This window comes from Artemia franciscana, chromosome 5 (assembly GCF_032884065.1).
Source record: "Artemia franciscana chromosome 5, ASM3288406v1, whole genome shotgun sequence".
Lineage (NCBI taxonomy): Eukaryota > Metazoa > Arthropoda > Branchiopoda > Anostraca > Artemiidae > Artemia > Artemia franciscana.
Genome location: NC_088867.1, coordinates 39,784,709 through 39,805,642, shown reverse-complemented (window position 1 = coordinate 39,805,642; position 20,934 = coordinate 39,784,709). Strand labels below are relative to the sequence as shown.

The 20,934-nt window shown below is 35.1% G+C and overlaps 1 protein-coding gene across 3 annotated transcripts in view; it reads right to left on the bottom strand.

The window, feature by feature from the left end:
- LOC136027395 (serine-enriched protein-like) overlaps nucleotides 1-20,934 on the bottom strand; it is an 82,276-nt gene that overhangs the window by 32,658 nt on the left and 28,684 nt on the right. For all 3 annotated transcript variants that reach the window (XM_065704606.1, XM_065704603.1, XM_065704604.1), the window contains exons 3-4: nucleotides 18,333-18,374; nucleotides 16,832-16,946 (exon numbers count right to left, since the gene is read on the bottom strand). In XM_065704606.1, the coding sequence (XP_065560678.1) occupies nucleotides 16,832-16,946; nucleotides 18,333-18,374 (157 nt within the window). The remainder of the gene's footprint in view (nucleotides 1-16,831; nucleotides 16,947-18,332; nucleotides 18,375-20,934) is intronic.

Below are 20,934 nucleotides of genomic sequence, written 5' to 3'. Positions count from 1 at the left end.
GGCTCTCAAGTTCAGGATTGGTAAAAAAAAACCCTTCCCTTATTTCCACGTGCGAGTCTTCTAAAATTTAGCTGAATATTTGGAAGGATTGCGGCAGGCCGAAGTTTCGGACTGTTGATGGTTTGCGGCTACGTTCTAATCATTTTTTTGCTAAAGTGTCAAGAAAACATAAGGCTGATCTTATTGAGAAAAACACTCACAAAATTGCAGAGAACCCTTGGAAGTTCTGAAAAAAATTTGAACGCCCTTGTGAACATTGATGCAAATAATATTCCTGATCCTGAGTGGATAAATTATAATAAGCATGAGTTTTCTGCTCCCGATCCTATTCTTGAATCAAAATTTGAAAAAAGAACTAAGTGCTTGTCTGAAAAAAAAACACGAATCTTCGACATTTATAATTAAGCCACATGATGTATGGTGTAATTGTAAACAAACTAAAGAAAAGAAATTCCGCAGGAGTTGATGGAATTACTGCTGGACATTTTGATTATGCAAGTGCTTTTCTTTTTAATCGTTTATCTCTACTTTTCAAATATCTGTTGAAAACGTTATTCCTTATCAATTTACGGTGGGTCAAAAAAACCCTATCCCGAAAAAAGGCAAAAAGGATTTTACTGCGTGTAATTCGTTCCGAGCTATGACGGTTTCTTGTACTATTTTTAAATTATTTGGGTCAGTTATTTTGGATGAAATTGTTTCTAAATGTTATGTCCCACCCCACCAGTTCGGTTACCAAAAAGGTATTAGCCGGGAGCATGCCCTTTCTGCTTTAATGAATGTTCTTGCTGCTGCAGAAAGAAGTAGATCCGATATTATCCTTTGTGCCTTAGATGTTGCTCGAGCTATCAACTCTTGCATTTTTTCCCAAGTTTTACTTGTAGCGTATAAAAGGGGAGTAAATTTTTGTATAGTAAAGTGCCTTCTGTATGTGTACCATCACCTCAAGGCGAGGTTAGAGGGGGGATCTTCCCTTTTTGATATTTTGAAAGGAGTCCGTCAAGGTCGCCTTACCTCACCTTCTTTATTTAACAACTCTGTTTTACATGCCCAAAATTCTGTTAGTTTTAGTTGTATTCACCATGGATTTAACTTGTCTTTAATAACTTTTACAGACGACGTTTTGAATCTAAGCCGTACTTTTATTGGATTTGAAAACGCGTTTAATTAGCTTTACAATGGATATAAAGATATTGGGCTTTCTTTCAATGTGGAAAAACAGTTGTCGTAGCTTTCAATTTTAAAGAGACAAATGGCCCTATTTTTTAATCTTTAGCCAATGCTCAAGTCCCCCTTTCTCAAAAATTAGTTTATCATGGAATAAATATTAGAAAAAAATATGAAAGAAACTGTGAAATTATCCCTTGAAAACGATGAAAAAACTGAGAATTGATTATGCTTCAATTGTATATAATATTAAACACATAGATAAATTAGATCTTGCGAAAAATTTATAATAGCCTAGTTGTACTTCATCTCCTTTTTCTTTGTCCAGTTTGGCAGTTTTTTTTTTTTAGCGAATCTCAGAAACTATCTGTTGGTAGGGTATATTTTCGTTATGCTAAATTCTTTCTCATTTGCCCTCCTTGTACTAGAAATACTTACTTAATGAATAAATTCTACCTAATTTCGCCTTTATATGTTATTGATAAAAGGCTACACGATTTTCGTTCTTCTATGTCAATAGTATCTCATCCATTATATATATATATATATATATATATATATATATATATATATATATATATATATATATATATATATATATATATAGACAGTTTGTGTGTGTGTGAGTATATACTACCGGCACTTGGCACGCGGCAGGCTTCTAAATATGGAAAAATTAAATAAAAAAAACAAGCTTTTTGAAATGAAAGTAAGGAGCGACATTAAAACTTAAAACGAACAGAAATTACTCCGTATATGAAAGGGGCTTTTCCTCCTCGACGCCCCGCTCTTTACGCTAAAGTTTTGAATTGTTTTAAAAAGTAGAGTTGCGAGAAAGAATCAAACTTTAGCGCAAGGAGCGGGGTGTCGAGGAGGAAAAGCCCCTTTCATATACGGAGTAACTTCTGTTCGTTTTAAGTTTTAATGTTGCTCCTTACTTTCATTTCAAAAAACTTGTTTTTTTTATTTAAATTCTGAAAGTTTTTGAATTAATGCATGTCTGATTTTGGCTCTCCATATATAAATTATTAAAATGAAATGTGCATATTAATTCTTTTTTTTGGCTAAATGGCTTTCTCTTAGTTTTGATCAGACAATTTTGAGAAATAAGGGGTGGGGAAGGAGGCCTAATTCCCCTCCAATTTTTTGGTTATTTAAAAAGGCAACTAGAACTTTTAATTTTTAACGAACGCTTTTATTAGTAAAAAATATACGTAACTTGAGAATTAACTTACGTAACAAACTTTTATATTCTTATATTTTTGTTTATATATATGAGGGGGTTTTCCCCCTCGTTAATGCCTCGCTCTTCAAACTAAATCTTAAGTTTTGTCTCAATTCTTTAAGAATAACCCCTGAATCAGAAAGGCCGTAGAATAAATAGTTGAAATTACTAAAAATAATTTAGCATAAAGAGCGAAGTATTTTAACTCCCCTGAACCCCACACCCAAACCAAAAAAATCCCCCTGAAAACGTCGGTACACTTCCTAATAACCATTACTGCATGTAAACATTGGTCAAAGTTTGTAACTTGCAGCCCCTCCCCCAGGGACTGTGGGTGGGGGTAAGTCATCCCCAAAGACATAGTTATTATGGTTTTCGAGTATGCGGAACAAAATGGCTATCTCAAAATTTTGATCCGTTGACTTTGGGAAAAAATGAGCGTGGGAGGGGACCTAGCTGCCCTCCAATTTTTTGGTCACTTAAAAAGGGCACTAGAACTTTTCATTTCCGTTAGAATGAGCCCTCTTGCAACACTCTAGGACCACTTGGTCGATACGATGACCCCTGGGAAAAAAAACAAAAAAAAAAAACAAACAAACAAATAAACATGCACCCGTGATTTGTCTTCTGGCAAAAAATACGAAATCCCACATTTTTGTAGATTGGACCTTGAATCTACATTCAAGATCCTATGACTTTTAGGAGGTGTTTCCCCTATTTTCCAAAATAAGGCAAATTTTCTCAGGCTCGTAACTTTTGATGACAAAGACTAAATTTGATGAAACTTATATATTTAAAATCAACATAAAATTCGATTCTTTTGATATATCTTTTAGCATCAATGTCCAGGTTGATTTTTATTGTCTCGCTCACATGTTTGGTGTCGTATATTTTCTAACCACGTGCGTCTTTGTTTTCCATTTTCATTTTTGACTTGCTCACATACTCAATATCGCTCGTCTTCTAGCCACGTGTATCTGATCTTCATTTTCATTTTCGATACGCCGCCGCTGTTCTTCTAATTGCGTGTACATTTGCTCTTCATTTTCATTTTTGACTCGTTCAAATACTCGTTGTCACATGTCTTCTAACCGTGTGTTTCTTTACTCTTCATTTCATTTTTGACACACTCTAATTATCGTTTTTGCATATTTTCTAACCCTCCGTATCTTTGCCCTTCATTTTCATTTTTGACACGTTTTTGGATTCTGATTACTTCAGATAATTTAGCAATGGTCTTTACTTTAGCTGTCCGTATTACTGTTGTTGCAATTGATGGTCCTGGTTGTCGATTTTCACATCCTACCACGTTTGATAATTAAGGTGTTGGGCTCCAAAGAATCAGCATTTATAAGAACTGCAACTGTAAATTTTTGTTTTTTTAGGCCTTCCAACAGACATTATGTTATATAAACAATTGGTACGTTGGAAACTCACAATCAGTGTCATATGAGTGTCACGTGTCACTCTTATGACAAGGTGTCATAAGAAATTTTTATATTTATTGTCATGTAACATAGGACATGACATTATTTTCAAAAAAAAAAAATAAGACTCTGAAAGAATTTTCTCAGACTTCTGACCTATCTATATAGTTTTTCATGCGAGAATATCCCAAGATACTAACTTTCCCTTATATAAATAATTGTTTCGTTGGAAACTCAATATATATAATATATATCAATATATATAATATCATATATATATATATATATATATATATATATATATATATATATATATATATATATATATATATATATATATATATATATATATTATGTAGATTCGCAAAACAGAAGCGTTATAACAACAAATCTACCCTTAATTATTTGCTACATTAATATAGTTACAAGTTAAATTATCATAAAGGAGTCACAAGAAGCCAACCAATAGGCCTACTTTTTTCTTCTTCTTTTAAATTAAAACCAGCCAAAAATTGTTGAAGCCAATGGTTTTATCCTTGAGTGATAAAAATCACTTCACTATTTTGAATAGTAAAACAAAAACATACGAATATATAATAGTAGTAAAATAGTAAAACAAATAATAATAGTAAAACAAAAGAATAGCTCTAAAAATTTAGGAAAAAATAAATAATCAACGAAATTTGTTTTTAGCAAATGGAAGAAATTTTAATAATGTATACGGCTGTTGAATAATTTGCAGCCATACACACACACTCACACACAAAAAAAGCCAGTGAAAAAATAATTTTAGCTTTAAATTTTTCTTCAAATCTACATTCCATTTTTCATAGTCAATAAAGTATCAACAACTTCAAAGTGACTCTCTAATCTTCTCAAAATAACTCTTGATACAGCTATTGTTTTTTACATTATGAGATATTATAGTAATTGTAAATATTTAGGCTGTTATAGTGATTAATTAAAAAAAACTTTTTCAGCAAAATAGTTTTCCAAAGAAAAGGAAAGAAATACGTAAGCCAAAGATGAGCAAAAATACATCAAATAATTTTTCAAGCGTGAAACTACTACAAACCAAACCCCCAACCCCCACTACACTTCCTGGCTGAAGGGCCAAGAAACGGATATCAGTACCGCCGCTAGGGACTGCAAAGTTTAATGCCATATTCTTTACCTTTGTTTTTAATAAATAATGAAATCCAACAAGAATAGAAAGTACAATAAATAACCGCCCAGTTGAAACTTTAATCGGATGTATTAGGGATAAAATGTGCACTTGAGCGGGCTGGTTTCCCTCAAATCGCTTGTTCTCTTAAATAGGACACTGGAACTTTTAATTTCCAATCGATTGAAATTCCAACGAGGCCTCTACCAATACTATTTGATGCATTCATTCGATGCAAAGTGACTTGGTAAAAAAAAACTAAATAAATAATAAATTTGGCCCACATCGTACTTTACTTTGGCAGCGCTAATGCGCTGCCTATGGTAGCATTGCTGTTGCCAATTCCTTTATGTCTATTATTATTACTACCAATAGTTTTCCAATCTAATTTTTTCAAAACTAACAGACTAAAAGACTTGACAGCGCTGCATATATACACGATAAGAATTTGATCACAAAGAACTCAATTCAAGAGAACTTTCTAACAACATTTGCTCTTAAGCTTTCTGTCTTTCCAAGTGAAATAATGATTATTTCCTACGCAGTCTGTTTTCCATGGATTTCAACTTAGGTTTGATAGAATGAGCCTAAAATGTTCATATGTTTCTGCATGAGTTTTGAATATATTGGGCATTTTGGATAAGGTGATGTTTTTAGAAAAAAAGATTAACACATTTCATGATTTTACACACTTCAAAATTATCTTTTTTCCAAAGAAATTTAGATTATGTGATGACAGAATAGTGGTTGCAGTCATATGCAAGCTATCCCACTAAAGCTAATATATTATTTAGCCAAGTGTCTAGACTATATTATCTATTTTTGAAAGAGAATGTAGCAGCAATGATGAAAATTATCTTAAGCTAGTCTCTCAATCTTTTTCTGTGGCTCCATTGGCGTATGGAAGGGGGCTAGGGGCAGCTGCTTCCCCCTCAAGGACTTCAAATTTACACTAGATATTGACGAAAAATTTTTGCATGTTGGAATTTTTCTGTTAGATGTTAAATGGTAGATGGTTGAAAAGGCTGAGATAAACAGAAATTTCAAAATATCGTTTCCGATATCGATATTTACGTTTCGATTTTCAATATTGATTCTTGGTCCAATGCATAGAAATATTACTTTTCATATTAAATATTCTCCTAACCTCAAGCTTTTGAAATGAATTCTTAGAACAAGACACTGTTAACTAAAATTAACGTGATTTGTGTCAATCGCTTTTATGGTGCCTATGTTTAAAAAAACAAAACAAATGACCGTGGATTGTCCGTTAAATTGACATATACTGATATTTATTCCTTCAGGTTTTGATGATTTTTTACTTATGATACCAAATTAATTGAAAAAAAAAATTAGAACGTATTTTGTTTTCAGTAAACCACAAATTATGTTTTGGTCTTGAGAAGGCACTAGATATTACACTTGATATTGGCGGAAATTGTTTGCATGTTGGAATTTTTCTGTTAGATGTTAAATAGTAGATGGTTGAAAAGGCTGAGATAAACAATTTCTTTAAAGTTCTATCCTTAATACCCTTAGTGTCATTAGTTACAGTAATTTGTAGTGATAACATTCAAAGTATGCACGTAGTCCCTTCTGGCTAGTTTAAAATCCCCCACAACTTGCCCTTAAAGGTCTAACTTAATAGTAAAAGTTGTGTTCTTCAAATATTGCTGTATCAGGTTTTTGAAAGTCCACATGCTCATAGTTTATTTTGATTTTGTTCAACATCCACCTAAATATTTCTTAAGATCGTTACCTTAATACCCCTTAGCTTGCGCATTAGCAATAGTTGTAGCTTTATAAGTAGCGGTACGAGCATAGCACCTTTGGTGTCTTCAACATCTCTTTCAACATAAGCCATGTTTCAGCAAAACCCCATAAACCGTTCCTGAAGCATTTCTGATATGTCCGCATGACAACCTGTGTGGGCATAGTGTGTTCCGAATTATTTCCATACACTTTCTATGCATCCAAAATTTTTAGCCCTAATATCCTTAATTTTAAAAGCAGTAGTAGTAGTAGTAGCAGTAGAATTAATAGTAGTAGCCTAAGATTCAGTGGCAGTAGTAGTAATAGAAGTAGTAATAATAGTGACAGTAGTAGTAGCATGAACAGAAGCAGTTGTATTAGGATGCCAATATTGTTTTTGGTTAGTTCAACATCCCTAAGTCTTTTTGACAACCTGCACACAGACGGTATGTTGTGATTCAGTTCACCTTCTCCCCCCTCAAAATTCCATGAAAATTTCACCTTCATATCCTTAGGCATAGTTGTAATAGTAGTCACAGTAGTAGTATTGATATTACTAGCAATGGTATTGAACAGCGGTAGTACAACTAGCAGCAGTAGTATTAACATATTACCTTTTAATCAGTAGAACATCCTTCTGATCAAGTCCTGGAAGTGTCAACTTAATACAATTAGCCATTGCTATGACATTGCTGATATATCCTTTTCATAGCCTGTATGTTCGTATGTTTTGTTGAAATTTTTATCTCAATGCCCTTAGCCTTAGAAGTAGCAATAGAAATACTAGTAGCAGTAGTACTAGTAGTAGTAGTAGTATTAGTATTAGTAGTAGTAGTAGTAGTAGTAGTAGTAGTAGTAGTAGTAGTAGTAGTAGTAGTAGTAGTAGTAGTAGTAGTAGTAGTAGTAGTAGTAGTAGTAGTAGTAGTAGTAGTAGTAGTAGTGGTAGTAGTAGTAGTAGCAGTTGTAGTAGTAGTAGTAGTAGTAGTAGTAGTAGTAGTAGTACTAGTAGTAGCAGTAGTAGTAGTAGTAGTAGTAGTAGTAGAAGTAGTGGTAGTAGTAGTAGTAGCAGTTGTAGTAGTAGTAGTAGTAGTACTAGTAGTAGCAGTAGTAGTAGTAGTAGTAGTAGTAGTAGTAGTAGTGGTAGTAGTAGTAGTAGCAGTTGTAGTAGTAGTAGTAGTAGTACTAGTAGTAGCAGTAGTAGTAGTAGTAGTAGTAGTAGTAGTAGTAGTGGTAGTAGTAGTAGTAGCAGTTGTAGTAGTAGTAGTAGTAGTAGTAGTAGTAGTAGTAGTACTAGTAGTAGCAGTAGTAGTAGTAGTAGTAGTAGTAGTAGTAGAAGTAGTAGTAGTAGTAATAGTAGCAGTAGTAGTAGTAATAGTAGTAGTAGTAGGAGTAGTAGGAGTAGTATTAGTGGTAGTAGAAGTAGTAGTAGCAGTAAATATAAGCTCTTCTCTTTAGGCATTATCTGGAAGTTCCAACTTAATACCCAAACCAATCCTTGAGATACACTCTTTTGACAATGTGCATGCGCATAGCGTCTTTTGACTGATGCACATAGCGTCGTCTGAAGACACACATAACGTCTTTTAGTCCAAATTTCCCCTAATACTGTAAAGGGGGTAGTATGGTAGTATTATTAGTATGGTAGTATGGTGGGTAGTAGTAGTAGCAGTATTGGTAGCATGCAAATACTTTCTGATCATCTCACTTATCATTTCCTGAATTTTCCAAATTAATCATATTCAGATATTCCTGTGTTACACCCTTTTGACCATTCGTATACATATAACGTGTTTGGATTTGGTTCAACACTCCCCTCAAATTTCTCCGAAAGGCTTACCTGAATGCCATTCGTCTTCTTGGAAAGTAAAGTTCAAACATGCATACCTTTCTCAATAACATATACTATAAGTAAACAATGAATGAATTGACAAACTTACAGCCCTTGTCCTGAGGAGTGCGTGGAGGTTGACATCCCCAAAGACATAATTACTGAACCTTTCAAATATACTGAACAAAATAGCTCTTAAAATTTCGATCCGATGTGTTTTGGGGAATAATAGATTTGGGAAGAGGAGGGGCTGATTGCCCTCCATTCACTTTTGACTTTTAAAAAGGGCACTAAAACCTCCAACTTCCAATCAAATAGGCTCCATCTAATCCAAAGTTTATAAAATCATCCGTTCCATAAAAACCTTATATGCCATGGAGCATAACTTACAACCCTTACCCATGGGCTCTGGGGGATTATGTTCACTCTAAAGACAACGTTATATGATTTTTAGACTATTGGTAACATTATGGCTATGTCACAATTTCAATTAGATCTGTTTCAGGAAAAGACGATGGCAGAGAAGAATGGGGGGTATTTAGTTTCCATCATGTTCGACTCTTAAAAAGCGAACTAAAAATATGCAGTTTGAATCAAATGAGCCTCTTTTTTAAAGTTCACACGACCCCTGGGGCATAGCCTGCAAGCTTTACCCCCAGACTCTGGGAGATTCTGTCAACTCCAAATGCCTTGCTATATAATCTTTGGACTATTTTTGAACAAATGACGATCTCTAAATTTCTATCCAATGCATTTGGAGAAAATACGACCTGGGGGTGACTGCCCCCGATCACTTTGACTATCAAAAACGGCACTGGAACATCTGGTTTCCAATTCAATCAGCCTCCTCCGGAGTTTATATGACCAGCCTTTCCATAAGAACCTTATATGCCATTGGTTTGTAACTTGCAGCCCTTGCGCTGAGGGCTGTGGGGAGCTTGTCATTCACAAAGACATGATTTCCAGTCCTTTCATTTACGCTGAACAAAATGGCTATCTCAAAATTTTGATTAGATTTGACTTGGGCGTTGATGGGTATGGGGGGAATTGTTGCCCTAAAACAACCTTGACTGTTAAAAGAGGCACTAGCCCTTTCAATTTCCAATAGAATGAGCCTTTCTTGAAGTTTCCATAACAACAAATGGCCATTTCAAAGTTTCTATTAGATGAATTTCGGGAAAACACAAAGTGTGGGGTGATATCCACCCTCCGATCACTTTGAATCTTAAAAAGGGCACCAGAGCTTCTGATTACCAGTCCAACGAACCCCTTCGAAGTTCATTCCATCACCCTGTCTATAAAAATCTTATATGCCCCAGGGCTTAACTTACAACCCTTAATCTGAGGGATGGGGGTGTCCTCTACAAAAAATAATTTCCAGGCCCTTCAATCTCAATATCTCAAAATCGGCTATCTCAATATTTTGATTAGATGTGCTACGGGAATTGATGTGCGTTGAGGGGGTGGGCTGGTTACCCTCCAATCGCTTTTGGCTATTAAAAAGGGCACTAATCCTTTCAATTTCCAATCAAATGAGCCTTTTTCAAAGTTTATGTGACAACAAATGGCCATCTCAAAATTTCTATCACATGCATTTCGGGAAAATACGAGGTGTGGGGGGTATCCGTCCTCCCATCACTTTGAATCTTAAAAAGGGGCACCAGAACTTCTGATTACCAGTCCAATGAACCCCTCCGAAGTTTATACCATCAACCAGTCTATAAAAATTCAATATACCCCAGGGCATAACTTACAACCCTTAACCTGAGGGATGGGGGATGTCCTTCTCAAAGAAATAATTTCCAGATCCTTCAACTACACTGAACAAAATGGCTATCTCAAAATTTTGATTAGATGTGTTACGGGAATTGATGCGCGTTGAGGGGGTGGGCTTATTACCCTCCAACCACATTTCGCTATGAAAAAGGGCACTAACCCTTTAAATTTCCAATCAAATGAGCCTTTTTCAAAGTTTGTGCGACAACAAATAATGCCATCTCAAAATTTCTATCACATGTATTTCGGGAAAATACGAGGTATGGGGGGTATCCGCACTCCCATAACTTTGGATCTTATAAAGGGCACTATAACTTCTGATTAATAATTCAATGAACCCACTTCGAAGTTCCTACGACCACCCACTCTATAGAAACCTTATATGTCCCTATGATACAACTTAAAACCCTTGCCCTGGGGGCCTGGGGAAGGGGTTTCATCCTCAAGGACGCAAAAGATCCTCAAGGATCTTTTAACTGCGTTGAAAAAATGAATATCTCAAAATTTTTATTGGATGTGTTTGGAGAAATGATGGGCCTGGGAGGGGGTGAGTTGCCCTTTAATCACTTTTGACTGTGAAAAAGGGCAATACAACTTTCAATTTCAAATCGAAGGATCCCTTTGCAAAGTTCCTACAATAACCCCGTTGATACAGAGTGGCCTGATCTAAAAAAAAAAAAAATAATAGACTGGGCCCGCACCGCTATTTACTTAGACAGGGCTATTGTGCTGCCTATTATATGTCTGCCACAGAAGATGTTTTTGGATTTTTCTTAGCTCTCACAGCTTTTCTTAGCCTCACATTGTGAAGTATCTTCTTCGATTTTGCAAGAATGTTTTTACAAGCAAGATTAGCTTTAAGAAATTGCATCTAATTATTTTATTCTCTTCAGTTTGAATGAGCTTATATTCTCATTTCATTCTTTTCGCCAGTCCTGGTTGAACTTCGTTGAAGTAAGGATGCTAGGGCTATTTTTAAAAAAAGTTTTAAAAGGTGTTTTTAAACTTGTAAAATCGAAGAAGATACTTCACAATGTGAGGCTACTGATAAGCCCTCAAATATTGTCTATCTTCCGTATATCCCAAAGATCACAACAAAATTAAAAAATATTTGCACAAAAAATAATCTGTACATAGTTTTTACTAATAATTTTAAAATCATCAATTTCTTAAATTCGGGTAAAGATAAGACCCCAGTTACTCGCCAAAGAGGGGTCTATCAAATACCATGTGATTGCAGAAAATACTATGTCGGCAGGACCCATCAGAATCTAGACAAACGGTTACAACAGCATAAAAATGACATAGACAAGGCCTTAATTTCAAATAGTTCCAACAACTCCTTTGATTCTGCTTTAGGTTGGCATATATTTAATAATCCGTCCCACATGATACTTTTTGAAAACTCTTCACTCATTAGTAATGATTTGGGAATAAAACAGGTGGTTCGAGAATCAATCGAAATTAATCTCAAAATAAATAATAATATTTCTTTGAACAGGGATTTGGGGGAATACTCACTAAATTCTTTATACTCAAATTTAATTAAAAATGATCTAACAAAATATTTTACTAAACCGATTTATAATAGTACTGAACCAACTACGAAAAGGCCTTTGAGACAGGCTGCTAAACAAGCAAGATTAGCTTTAAGAAATTGCATCTAATCATTTTATTCTCTTCAGTTTGAATGAGCTTATATTCTCATTCCATTCTTTTCGCCAGTCCTGGTTGAACTTCGTTGAAGTAAGGATGCTAGGGCTATTTTTAAAAAAAGTTTTAAAAAGTGTTTTTGATTATTCAGTTTTAATCCTCACAATTTGATGTAAGTTCTTTTATATATATATATATATATATATATATATATATATATATATATATATATATATATATATATATATATATATATATATATATATATATAGTTTCTCTCTTATTCTTGTATTGTGCTGAAGACGGCCCTTGGACATAGGGCCGAAATATCTACAGAAATAATTTCCACTGTCTTAAAATTTTCCCTATTGTCTCTACGTTGTATTTGTTTGTTATGGAAAGGCAGTGTGGTCTTCGTCGCTATTTTCGAAAAGTGAATATCGAAATATCTAAGGAACGGCTGAGGATATTAGGTTGACACTTTCCAGGTATTTTGAGGGATTTTAAGAGAGATTGGAGGGCTACCACCCTTTTTTATCATTTTCTATGCACCACTTTCATCATCAATAGTTGAAACTCTGTGACTTTCATTTTTTCAAACTAGTCAAAAGATTTAATAACTGTGCTTTCAAGCATCTATGCCCCCCACAGCACCGGGGCATGATTGTAAATTATGTAAGTTAGCTTGCATTGTTTACATGCAGGATTTATCATTAGAAAAAGGGAGAGGTTTTGGTTCTACCTGCACGATACTACCTCCACGATGGTTGTCAAAAGGGTGTATCAGCCAAATCTAAGGAACGGAAGAGGATACTAAGTTGAAACTCACATGGTATGTCAAGGGAGATGTCCAAAAAGCGATTGTAGGGCTACAAACACCCCCCCCTGAAATCTGCCCATTTTTACCCTCCCTATCCTCTCAACACTCATCAGAATTTTGAAAAAAAATAAGTATGTTTAAAATGGGTAAAGGGTCTAGGGACTATGCCTCCAGCTATGCGATACCCCTCAAAGCCCCCAGGGCAAGGATTGTAAATAATATAACTTACCCTTTTTAATTGCAGGACTTGTCGTTTGGAAAAGGGGGTATGTTTGACTATGAGTGTGTTCGAAAAGGGTGTATGTATTAACGCGAAACTTCGAGTAATGTTGAGGGGCATGTTTAACTAAATCAAAAACTACAACATGCATCCAGTTTTCCAAAATGGCGTGTCTCAATATTTCGAGAACGACTGATGGTATCTACTTTAGACTGTCGGGGCATGCTGATGGGGATGTCGAAAAGGGTGTGGAGGGCAACCAGTCTCTTTATCATGTGCTTTTTAGCTGCAATATCTCCTAAAACATCTTATCTACATTTTGGAATACCCATCTTGTTCAAAACAGTCAAAAAGTAGAATAACTCTGCTTCCAGCGATGACACAACCCCTACAACCCCCTGTGAAAAGTGTTGTACATTATACAAGTTGCCCATTTTTTATGTAAAGTTAGCTATTCGTAAAAGTGAACATGTTTGATCCTGAGACTCCAAAGAAGCTAAGGGTATAAAAGTAAAACCTTCAGAAATTTTCAAGTGGATGTTAAATAATATCAAAACAGTATGCTGGAGGGCTGTCAAATGGGTGCAATAGAAACATCTAAGGAATGACATTAGGTTGAAACTTCAAAATTACGATGAAAGGGAAGTTGGAAAGGAACACAGGGTGACCAGCCCCCTTTCTTGTCCCTTTTAGATTCTCCCTTTACGTTGTTCTCACGCATGTTTCTGCACTAATCACTAACAGTGCTAACACGAGAAAAAATCTCTAGTGTTTTGAAGTTGGAAAAGAAAATAAAAACTTGTGATTTGGAGGCTTTCTTTCGGTCGAACTTTTCTTTTTACAAAACGCCAATCACGCACAAACACATAAAAAGTATTCAAGAGTGGGGAGATGTTTCAGAGGAAAGGCACATAAAAAAAAGAAAGAAAAATAGAGTGAATTACGGGAACAAAAAGAAAAGGTAATTTGGGGGCCTGGTGTTCTCACACATGTTTCTGCACTTCTGCACTAGATTATGCAGACATTATGAGACCCAGGTAAAAGTTAACTAATATAAAACTATATCCTTGAGGGCTGTCAAAAGGGTACAATCGAAATATCTACGGGATGAAGAAATATCAAAGGTTGAGACTTCAAAATTTTCTTGAAAAGGAACTGAGGGTAACTAGTCCTCCTTCTTGTACCTTTTAGATTCTCCCTTTACACTGATAGAAATCTGAAAAAGCCATGCCTTCACAGTCCCCGGGCTGTGAAGCAACTTGTACTAAATTACTTGTGACTACTTTTAGGGAATGATAAGGGATGTTCAACAAAATCAAATCCCACTATGTGCATGCTAATCGTTAAAAGAAGGTATCAGTAATAATTCAGGAACAGCTGAGAGAATTAACTTGAAACTTATAGGGCATAATGAACTGTGCTTTAACCGGCAGAAAATGCTGAGGGCGACGTTGAACAGAATAAGAACATTCTATTTACATCCAGGTTTTCTGTCAAACGAAAGATCACGGATGTGTTTTCATTTGTTTTTTTTCCTTTTTTTCCCAGGAGTAATGGTATCGAACACTTTAGTACCACACCTTTGTACATTGGAGCTTCAAACGTCTACAGTAAATCGCTTAATATTTTAGGGTTTCCTCCCCTTTTTCGAAAATTTGGGCAACTTATTTCTGGGTCGTAACCTTTGAAATGTAGCATTAAACTGGATAAATTTTATATATTTTGAATAAGCATTGAAGTTCGATTCTTTTGATATATCTGTTGTTACCAAGACTATTTTTTAGAGTTTCTGCTACTGTTGAGCCGCATCGTTCCTTACTTACAGTGTGTTCGTTACCACAAACTGTTTGTTAGCAGTTAAAGTTAATCAATTGTGGAAACGTGGTAGTTGCTGTAACGATGGGACCAGTCTGCCTAACTCCAAATTCAAATGGATCTCCGTGGACTCTTTTTCAAGTAATCGATTCCATAATTTGGGACCATTGCCATTGGGGCTGCATAGACAATGTAACCTGAGGATGCACTTCTTTAGACCTTTGGTTATAATTCTGATTAAACAGCTAATTATAAATTTTGTCCTGTGACATTTAGGGCTACTGAAGCTAAGGGGACATTAAACACCTTCTGTCCAGTTTAGCCCCTCAAAAATAGCATTGAAAAAAATACTTGGAATTGGCTACCGAACCAGACCTTCCCTAACTGTCTGTGACCATTTATTATATACAGGCGCAGAAGTACTTTCCTTGGACCTTACGAACGTTTTGATTAAAAGGATATTGTGGAAATTTGGCGAGATGTCATGTGGGTTTTCGGGGGTACACAATGATTGTGTATTGTATCCTGATCGGTTTTGACCTTTAAGGGGAACATTTGAAGGTTTAAGGTACACAGGAAGGTTAAACCATCCCATCATTTATGCATATTTTATAACATCATCTGTTGTATCTTACGTAGTAAAAAAAAATTTATGTCATAAAAATTTTGTCTAAAATTTTATGTCAAGTATTTTAAAGCAGGACTTATAAGGGTATTTTCTCCCCTTGGTTCGTAGTTTTTATGTTTTATTTCCAAATCCTTATTTCCCTACCATATGACGTTGATAGATTAAAAAAAATAAACAGGAATACAAATCATTGTTCAAGCATTGCAAACTTATTTACCTAATTCTAATAATGCCTAAGTTTGTTTTATGCCAAAATATAATTAAACTCAAATCGCAAATCCGACACAGTGAACATTTTTAGAACTGTGTACGCACAGATTCTTAGATTGTTTCTTCCACAATTCCTATGCGGGGAGATTCTATTCTATTTTTCTTCACTTTTCCCAAAGGTATATTTCTTGAACCCATTCATCACATCACCAAGAATAGTTACTTTGAAGGCATCAAGCTTCGTCAGAAACCTAATCCTTTTTGTGAATTTCTCTTATCTGAACATGTTGGCACCTTTGACCATCTCCATAATGTGGCGCATCCTACAAAACTATTCTGTTAAATGTGCATCTATTTTTTCTACATATTCTATCATTCCTAAAAACTCACATCATCCTTTTATTTGCCTTCGCCATCTCATATGAATTCCTAAGCAGCTCGAATTCCTTTTGATCTAACAGGAGGCAAAGGTGGGGCATAATAATTTTCTTTTTCGTTTTTTGGGGGTTTTTCTTATTTATGTATACCCTTTGTGTAAATAGAATAAGTGCATACTTATTCTATATAAAATTTTTTGATATTTTAATTTTCTAAATTTTTATTCAGTTCACTTTAATTATCCATATTTTCTCTTTTCTTTTTTTCTCTCTTACTTCATTTTCAATTTTTTGTTGTTATGGTCCTCAACAAGTTCGCTTCCAGTTTTAGAACCAAGAAGTTTTAAAAACCAATTAATATTTGGAATCCTTTTTCGAAGAAGACAAGAAGATAAAACATAAAATCAAAGGCACAATTTGGAAAGGGTCTGATGGGGGGGGGGTTAGAAATCAAAGCACTTCCTGTGCTTTGAGTGAAGAGTCTCAAGTACATTGTCTTTGAAAATCTTTTGTATTTTCCAGAGACTTGTATTAAGGTTTTCACAATTCCCGCCTGTCCCGTTTCGAAACAGAGAAAGTTAATCTGTTTAAAATGAGTCTTTTTAATCCATCGATTGTTTCAAAATTAAGTTTAATTTATTTGTTATAAATTTCAATGCAATGTCAATTAGATAAAAAATTTCATATGAAGTGGTGTGAAACCCTTAGCCCTACTCCAGTCCAAACAAAGTAGCAGAGTCATTTATCTCTAAGAAGAAATGTTCTTACCTAAAAGGGTTCTCGGTTGAAGGGTAACACAGCCAGTATGAATATACTCTATCAACTGTCGGAAGACATCGGGTTCAAATTCCTCTACTATTAATGTGTTTTGCTGATTGGCACTCTGAAAAATTAGACAAAAATAAATTGAAGAGCAAAAAAAGAAATTAGAGGGGCAGCCTGTCTTAGGGGCAGGATGACTTGATTTTACTATGAAATATAGGCGTTCATTTTAAAGCGTGACAATTGAACAACGAGGAAGTTAAGCATTGGGTCCGCATAAAACAATTTTTATGATTACTATCAACCGGGATGATTGCTCCGGGATGATTACTAAGTGTTTCCCTACACTTCAGAGTCACCAGGGAATAACTTCTAATCTTTAAATAGCGAATTCCACAAATCCTCACTTTGCTATATTTGGAATTTTCGGTATATTAGGTTCTTCTTGGTCCATGGCCAGAAAGCTATAAGTGTAAATTGCTGATCAAAGGCACACAGTTCCTTGGCCTATTTTCAGGCCTCTAAAGGCTTACCAGTTCAAATAAATGCGTGATCTTTTTGGCCAAAGAATAGCCCTTGAAAGTTTAGAGCTATCCCACCCTTGATTTCAAATATGTCCTCTTCACTATTATTTCTGAACAATTAAGAATCTGATTTATCTACAGTGATTATACGGTAGGAAACTGGGGGCACATTTACTGGAATTTCCTTCTATTTAAAAAAGAACGATTATCTTAAAATTTGGATCAGATATCTTGGGGAGGGGTTACGGAGGGTTGGGTAGTAAACAGCACACGGAAGGGGGATATTTGCCTGCTAATCATCTTTGACTTTTAATAACAATATAAATATAAATTAAAATACGTGTTCAATAGCCATATTTTGGAGGAAGACCCCTACCTATATTAAATTAATAAAAACAAGCTTTTCCAAATGGAAATAAAGAAGTGTGTTGTAATGCTTTTTATATACATTTTAAATTACATATTAACAGCATATTGAAAATTTAGTCCTTTTAAAGTTTTGGTAAGTATTTGCATGAATCACTCCTTAGTTACAGTTTGTTACTAACAGCCATGTTTACACTTACCGTCCATAAACAAAGTTCGCAGTGTCATCTGCCCCCCCCCCCTCCGGGTAAATTTTCTGATTTTGCTCGCGATTTGTCCCACCTGTCCTCCTCTCTTCGTTTTCTGCTGGTAAGATTATGAGTAAAACCTTAGACGTTGTAAAACAAAACATTTCTCTGCATATATATATATATATATATATATATATATATATATATATATATATATATATATATATATATATGTTTATATATATATATATATATATATATATATATATATATATATATATATATATATATATATATATATATATATATATATATATATATATATGCCCTAACTTGCAATTTTGGAATGCATTAGGTTTTTGCCTTGTGTATTTTCAGAATCAGACATGTAAATTTTTAGAAACAACCAACAGAAATCATACGTACCATTACTTCTGGTATTGGGGCTAAGTGTTGGCCATATCCTCTCTGGAAAAGAGAAAAAGAGAATTAAAATCCATAGGTCGTGAATTTGTAACTAGCTGAGCATTCATGGTGGGTTCAAAAGGAGGTCGATAGAGTGATTCAGAGCCGTTCCTTGGGTTGATAGTGCCCACCCTCTCCGACTCATAAATAAGCAAAAAAAGCCGGATCAAAGAAAAATTTGAGAAAAGGGGGCAATCTCCCAGCCACCCCAAGCCGTGGGGCCTGGGACAGCTGACCCGATTGTCCGTGGAATGGTTCTGGAAGGATTACGGCCTAGGATGATAAATTATTACATCCTAAAATTCGGTCTGTCACTCTCTTCATAGCTATCCTCCCCCTTAGACATCAAATCAAAATTTTGAGAGAGTCTTTTTGTTCAAAATAACTAAAAGATCCAATAGCTATGCCTCCAGGGATTTCTTGACCCCCAATTGCACTATGGGCAAAGGCTCTAAGTTATGCAAGTTGCCTAGTGTTTACATGTTTTACATAGGTTTTGTAAATGGGAAAGGAGGGCATATTTGATCCTGGGTCTCCAAAAGGGTAAAGGTGTTATGTTGAAACTTTCAGGGAATTCTTAGGGGTATGTTGAACTAAATCAAAACACACTAGGTGTATGCAGGTTGTTAAGATTAGGGTGTTAAGATTAAACTTTCTAAGCAAATTAAAGCGGATTTTGAATTAGCTAAAATATATTATATGCATACTACTACTGCTGCTACTGCTACTGCTACTGCTACTACTAATTCTACTGCTATACTACTACTACCGGTACTACTACTACTACTAACACTACTACGACTAGTACTACTACTGGTGCGAGTGATGCTAATGCAAATGCTACTATTACCACAAAGACTTCGACTAATTGCAAAAGTGATTGTTATTACTTGCTATTGTGACTACAACTACTTGCAAAGCGCGTGTGTGGTTACTTGCGACAGCGACTACTTGCGACTGCAACTACTGGTGACTACGTCTGTGACTCCTTGCAACTGCCATTACTTGTGACTGCAACTTCCTGAAACTGCGACTGCAATTGCAAACTACTTGTAAATCATGGTAGTAACATGATGATGTTCAGTATGGCTTCAACCCTATAGAAGCCCAAAGATTATGAACACTTTTAATCCGTTTATTTAGATGGTATTCCATGCAAACATCCATTAAAAGCTCTATAGCACAACTATTATTAAAATTTTGATGCCTAATTTTTTTGAAAAATACAAGTACCAAGACAAAATCTTGATTCTTAAGGAGGAATACTGAAAATAGCTTTACAAATATTCCTTTTATTAACCAATAAAAAAACTATCGAACAGTTCGTCGTAACGAACTGTAGTAAGGAGCGACCCAGCTCAATAGTAACCGAAACTCTAAAAAACGGAATTTTGATACTAATAGGTATATCAAAAGAATTGCATTTTAATGTTGATTTTAAATATATAAATTTCATCAAGTTTAGTCTTACTCACCAAAAGTTACGAGTCTGAGAAAAACTGCCTTATTTTAAAAAACAGGGATTCAGCGTATCAGAGCCCTACTGTAGACGTTTCAAGCTCCTATCTTCAAAAATGTAGAATTTTTTTATTTTTTCCCAGAAGACAGATCACGGATGCGTGTTGTTTTGTTTGTTTTTTTTGTTTCGATTTTTTTCCCAGGGGTTATCGTATCGACCAGTGGTCCTAGAATGTTGCAAAAGGGCTCATTCTAAAGGAAATGAAGAGTTCTAGTGCCCTTTTTAAGTGACCAAAAAATTGTACGTTACCTAGGCCCCCTCCCACGCACATTTTCCCCTAAGGTCACTGGATCAAGATTTTGAGACAGCCATTCTCTTCAGCTTAGTCAAAAACCTAATAACTATGTCTTTAGGGACGACTTAATACCCCAGAGTCCCGGGGGGAGGGGCTGCAAATTACAAACTTTGACCATTGTTTCCATACAGTAATGGTTATTAAGAAGTGTACAGACCTTTTCAGGGGGACCTTCTCACGTTGGGTTGGGGGTGGGTCGGGGGGAGGGGTTTACGTGAGAGCACCTTTCCATGGAGGAATTTTTCATGAGGAAAGAGAATATCCATGAAGGGGGTGTAGGATTTTCTAGCATTATTTAAAAAAAAGAGAAAATAGATCAAAATAATTTTTTTCAACTGGAAGTAATAAGCAGCATTAAAACTTAAAACAAAAATAAAATATTACGCATATAAGGGGGTTCGTCTCCTCCACAACACCTGGCTCTTTACGCTAAAGTATTTTTAGTAATTTCAACTATTTATTCTACGGCCTTTGTGATTCAGGGGTCATTCTTAAACATTTGGGACAAAACTCAAGCTTTAGTGTAAAGAGCTAGGTATTGACGAGGGGGCGAACCCCCTCATTTATGTAATAAAAATAAACAAGTTTGTTACGTTAGTTAATTCGTAGGGTACGTATTTTTATTACTAACAAAAGCGTTCGTACAAAAATAAAAAAATCTAGTCGCATTTTTAAGTAACCAAAAATTGGAGGGCAGCTTGGCCTCCTCCTCAATTTTTTTTTTTTTGTTATCAAATCGTCCGATCAAT